Source organism: Pituophis catenifer, unplaced genomic scaffold (genome assembly GCF_029215685.1).
Source record: "Pituophis catenifer annectens isolate HBS135680 unplaced genomic scaffold, rPitCat1.0.hap2 SCAF_3, whole genome shotgun sequence".
Taxonomy (NCBI): Eukaryota; Metazoa; Chordata; class Lepidosauria; order Squamata; family Colubridae; genus Pituophis; species Pituophis catenifer.
In genome coordinates, this window is record NW_027256883.1 from 136927075 (window position 1) to 136933074 (window position 6000).

The following is a 6000-nucleotide window of genomic DNA, read 5'->3' on the forward strand; positions in this document are numbered from 1 at the left end:
TTGTAGTGTCTTTGACTATAGTTACAGAAATAATAATTACAAAGAAAACTGAATAGTATAGAGTCCTTACATCTTTTTCCCACAACTCAATTAGAGCTAGTTGAGCCACAGTAGAGTTATAGGTAGTCCTCGGGTTACAGCAGCAACTTGGGCCAAGGCCTGCAGTCACTAAGCACTATGGTCGTAAAGCCCCAGGTCACATGATCATATTGCTTGGCGACAACCATCCAAGCAGTCCTAGTTGCCTTTGAAACATTAAGAGCCATGCATGGGTCATTAAAGAGCAGCAAGAAACCCACAAGTGCATGTGAACACAGGAAGGTCAAGGGAAGGAAGGTGGGAGTGCAAGTGCAGGGTAGGAGGATGTGGGTGTGATTTCAGCAATGTTGAGGGGAGGAGAATGTGGCTGTGTCCCAAGAGCAAAGAGATCAAGAAGATAAGGGTATGGTATGCAGGAAGGTGGGATGGGGACTTATCAAAGCAAGTTGTGAAATTCTCTGCTGGCTTTCACATTTACTTTGGTTGTGGGAAGCTGATAGGGAAGGTGGCAAATGGCTATCACATGACCACAGGTCACTGCAACCATTCTAAGTGAGAGCTGGTTGCCAAGCACCCAAATCACAAACACGTAACTGTTGGAATACTGTGATGGTTGGACTTTTGAAAGTTTTAAGTACCCTTTGTTCAGTGCAGTGCCATTGCAACTTTGGTCACTGAATGAGTGGTCAGTAATCAAAGACTAACTGTATATCTGATTCTCTTCTTTCTCCCCTATTTTTGGAATCTGAAAACATATAAGGGCAGAAGAAAACTTAAGACTGAACATTTTTCTGTTTAAGAAACTAGAGTTTTTCACAGGTGAAAAACATATTTTAGAATTTATCTGCCTCTTATTTTCTCAACTGACAGGAAAATATTGGATTGATCCAAATATTGGGTGCCCTTCAGATGCTATTGAGGTTTTCTGCAACTTTACTGCTGGTGGCCAGACATGTTTATCTCCTGTATCTGTCACAAAGGTAGATCATTTCTGCAACAACCATACACTTGATTTCTTTCTGCAATTTTACTTATTTATAGGAGTTGGAATTTTCCTGTGGAATTTGGCTGCACAATCATTAAAAATATCTTCCCTTTTACATATTTATAAAACAAATGAACCTAGTTCTCATAGGTAGAAGCAGCTAACACATAGGAAACTATGTAATAAGGGCCTCTTGCAATGGAACATATTTGATCATGAATTAAATACATGTTCTTAGCTATATGTTTAAAGAAAAAAAGAGGCAAGCTATGATTTATAGTATAGTGATCAGCAATTATGTCAATGTATAACCCATCAGTCCTATGTATTCTTACTCAGAAATAATTCTTACTCAGAAATAATTTGCAGAGAATTATTAAAAATTGGCAAGATTAGATAAGGGCCTTATCATGCTTTAAGGTTATATGGAGAACAAAACCATATTTGTTACTAGTATAGTGGTACTATTATTTCATAATTTTTGTTCCCTGTGTCTGTATCACATTTCCGAAAACATTTAGTGAACTTAGTGGAAACAAAGAGGAAAAACAAGATGAAAACGGCCTTTAAAAAAATAAAGTCTGATTCTCAGTATTGTTCTAGACCTGGAATTGATGGCTTTGTAGTTGAAAAACCATTAGAAATTCAAGCCAAATGTCAAAGTAAGGGCCTAAACAAGGTCCATATGGAAACAACAATTTGAAAAGCAAAGTATGCAGTGTTGTTTTTTCCATCCCCATTATGTAATCTTCCTCATATTTATATTGTGTAAATCCGGTTTTGTAAGAAAAGGAAGGAATAGGCTTATGGTGCCTGAACAATTTAACAGATTAAATACCAATAGTTTGTTATTGCAATGGAATTTTTAATGAATAATTATATATTAAATATATCAGTATGATTTGTGTCAGTATGATTTGTGGTTATGAACTGCCACCATATTTTCTATAATAATGTTTATTTTTGTTAAATAGTTGGAATTTAGCATTGGAAAAGTACAGATGAACTTCCTTCATTTACTTAGTTCAGAAGCAACCCACACTATTACAGTTCATTGCCTAAATACCCCAGTGTGGAAAACTAATGAACTACATGATCAGAAACCTTCCCTGATCTTCAAAGGATGGAATGGTGATATTTTTGAAGCAAACACGTTGCTTGAGCCAAAAGTTATTGTGGATGAATGCATGGTAAGCCATATGTACGGAAGTCATTACTAAAAATGTTAATACAAAGAATACTTTCCAATTTTCTCATATATGCATTTTGGCCACAAGCGATATGGATTCCATTTCTTAAACATCCAACTAAAAATGTTAAATGTTTATATTATAGATTATAATGAATTTAGAAAATCATAAAAACTGAGATTAACACTAGAGATTAGGTATGATTTAAAATCTGGATATTCTTTAACAGAAGCCTAACATGCTGTATCCATAGGCTGCTTAACTTTTGCAGCCTATGTTTGACAGATTGATTCCAATGTGCAAGATACATTAGGACTCCATTTTCTGTTATACATTCAAAAATACATTTGCACACTCTAATTCTCCAAAGGAACAAGAGATGAACAAGAATGCAGATCTGATTCTTTTACACCAGCTCATAATTTTTTCTGCCCAAATTCATAATTGCCATGAACACCCGTAGCAGAAATTTTGCAGTTCAGAGAACCGGCAAATACCACCTCTGGCTGGCCCCAGAGTGGGGTGGGAATGGCGATTTTGCAATATCCTTCCCCCAGGAGTGGGGAGGGAATGGAGAATTTGCAGTATCCTTCCCCTGGAGTGGGGTGGGAATGGAGATTTTACAGTATCCTTCCCCTGCCACGCCCACAAGCCACACACACCAAGCCACACACACCCAAGCCACGCCCACAGAACCGATAGTAAAAAAATTTGGATTTCACCACTGTGAACACTTATTGCTATTATATATGTACCCAAGATGAAGACAAACATAAAATAATGTTTTAAAATGAAAGTTGTTGTGTTTTAAATTAAAATGTTCATGGCTATTCATGGAAACTTGGAAGAGCTCATTTTTTTCCAATGAGTATTGAATCACCTCTGGTTTATGAACAAAACGTTGTACTCCAAATACTTGGGTTTTTTTGGTAAGTCTTACAAATCTGTTTGCAGTTAGATGGCAGGATGACAAGCCCAAAAAGAACAGAAAGCTATGCAGTGGAAGTGGAAGTAAATGAAGTAGATATATTTTTCTTCCAATACTTGGCTTTCCGATAGCAATTAAATTTATTTATTTATTATATATATATTCCACTGTTCTTCCAGGTATCTTAGGATGCTGTTTATAAGGATTTGATGTAATTTATAAAAATTGAAGATTACAGAAAACAACTGAAAAGGGTAGTGTATAAAAAGGGTTTTTTTATTGAGAGTGGTGATGCCTGTAAATCAGTTTTGCTTCCTAGCAAATGCCTGAACCACCAGTGCCTGCAATTTTCAGAAGTGGTCTGCCATAGCCTTCTTTTTAGAGCTGAAAATGATTGACCCAAACTCACCCAACCGGCTTTATGCCAAGGCAGGACTAGCATTCATGGTTTCCCAGGATTTAGGCTGGTTCTTTAAACATTACACTGAACTGCTAAATAAGATTATCTTAAATAGTAAAGGAAATCTCAGTTCCCCTTTTAAAACTTTGCAACAACTCCTTCTCCCCATATTTTTTAATTCCCTCCATATACAAGTAGTCCTCAACTTACAACAGTTCATTTAGTGACCGTTCAAAGTTACAATGGCAATGAAAAAAGCGACATGACTATTTTTCATACTTATGACTTGGCAATTGACTTACATTTATGACAGTTGCAATGTCCCAGCGTCACGTGATCCCCTTTTGCGACCTTCTGAGAAGCAAAGTAAAAGGGGAAGCCAGAGTCACTTAACAAACATGTTACCAACTTAATACCTGCAGTGATTCACTTAACCACTATGGCAAGAAAAGTTGTAAAATGGAGCAAAACTCACTTAACAAATGTCTCACTTAGCAACATAAATTTTGGGCTCAATTGTGATTGTAAGTCAAGTCACACCTGCAGTGTGACCTCATTCTCATTGTATCACTATGCTATGGGCCTTATCTTCCCCCTCAAATTTTAAGTGGGGGACTCATCAACCATCAAAATGTTGCTCACTATATTGTATTTTTTTTTAAATTCACATTTCTTGGTGTTTCCCCATATTTTCCACAACAGTGGAAAAAGTATAATGAGCCATTTCAGGTCAGCAGAATCAAAATCCAGATTTTGGTTGTGTTACATTTCACATGAAACAATATTCCGAGCAATTCCTGTGTGATGAATCAGGAAAGGCAAGTGAGTCATTCTCTCCCTTCAGCATCTCCATATCCCTCCAGTCCTATTTTGCCTGCTGTCTTCACTTCCCTCTTTTCCTTCAGCTATGATTGCTGCTGATGTCCTTAAACAGAGTATTCTAGCTTTCCCATACCATGCACTTCCCTGCCTCCCCTCGGCCTCTGCTTATGCCTTTGGCTTTGTCAAATTCTCCCATCAATTTCTGCCTGGAACATCATCATTTTAGTTTGTAACCAAGTGAAAACTTATTTTCAGATCAGATCAAAACATCTAAAATAGGTATTTTGTTAAAACACCCTTTCCAAAATAGTTTATGCACATAATTACGCACAGAACATCTGCATATCCTTGGTAATAGCTATTGCTTCTTTCTTGATTTTCCCTGTAAAGAAAATGCATTCCCTGCATTCCCTGTAATGCAGAATTAAAATCTTATTTGATTTTAAGTTTTCTTTTCTTGCAGATTCAAGATGGCAACTGGCATAAAACCCAATTTTTTTTCCACGCTCAAGACACCAATCAACTACCGGTTGTTCAACTTCATCCATTTTCTCATCTCAATCAGGGACAACAACGATACATAGAAAGTGGCTTGGTGTGCTTTCTCTAGAATTTTGAGTAAACCTCATATTGCCATATACAGGACACAAGAAATAATTACAAAACTGTGGAACAATTGTACAGCAACATGCTGGTGATTTCTTAAAGAATCTCAGGAAGAAAAAGACTTCCTCCTATGAAGGAGAAATGGCTTCAAAAAGAAACTTTTGACAACATTGATAAAATATTTAATTTTTGGTTGGTGCTTTTTTATGATATTCTCTGAACCAAAGAATATACATATATGGAAATTCTTCTTGATTTTATTATCAGCACTGTCCAGGACACCTTAAAGAAAGATGGAAGAATGCAGTAAAAAGGAGGAGTATGACTTATGCTCCCAAATGTGCAATAGCTTATGTTATACTGACAATGAGTTACGCCGCCATAAAATCCCTTAAACACTTTAGTTGAATGATGGTCCTTTTCGGACACAAACATCTTCACAGATGATCCACTACCTCTTTTGTGTTTCCTGTTTGTGTGGCCTGGCGCTCCATATATAACATAAAGTGTTATTTTTTCTTTACTTTTTTTTTTTTTTAGGCTGTATGTGCTGGTTACATCAAAGGAACTCTTCATTGTAAAATTGTGTCTTAAAAATATTTGATCACATAGTTCATGATAACTGAAAACATTAATTTATGTGAAAATCTTGTTTTGAAAATATTTCTGTCTGTAACATGAAATGGATGGGACAGACATATCTGGTGCTTATAAAAAGAACAGAATTTTGTACTTGTAGAAGGACTACATACAATGATCTTTAAAGATGTTAACTTTCCAGGGCAATCTATAATTATATCTTGTGTAAATATTTTGTAACTGTTGAAAATCTTAATACAGCATATATTTAAATGGCTATTAAATTATACTCTTAAATAAGTCAATTATTTTGTGCTTTTGTGCCAAAATAGTTTATTTTCCTAACCTTAACCCCTCATAAATGCTTTTTAACAAAGTTAAAAATATCAGATACTTTAATATTCCCCTGCAAAGAAAACATACCAATTTTGCTTCCCTTTGGATGGGATGG

At 35.9% G+C, this 6000-nt stretch overlaps 1 protein-coding gene across 1 annotated transcript in view; it reads left to right on the forward strand.

Annotated features, from left to right (window-relative positions):
* COL24A1 (collagen type XXIV alpha 1 chain) overlaps window positions 1–5745 on the forward strand; it is a 151672-nt gene extending 145927 nt beyond the window's left edge. Inside the window, exons 58-60 of the mRNA XM_070939413.1 lie at window positions 910–1019; window positions 1999–2214; window positions 4828–5745. Coding sequence (XP_070795514.1) covers window positions 910–1019; window positions 1999–2214; window positions 4828–4974 — 473 coding nt within the window. The 3' untranslated portion in view covers window positions 4975–5745. The remainder of the gene's footprint in view (window positions 1–909; window positions 1020–1998; window positions 2215–4827) is intronic.
* Window positions 5746–6000: the final 255 nt, after the last annotated feature.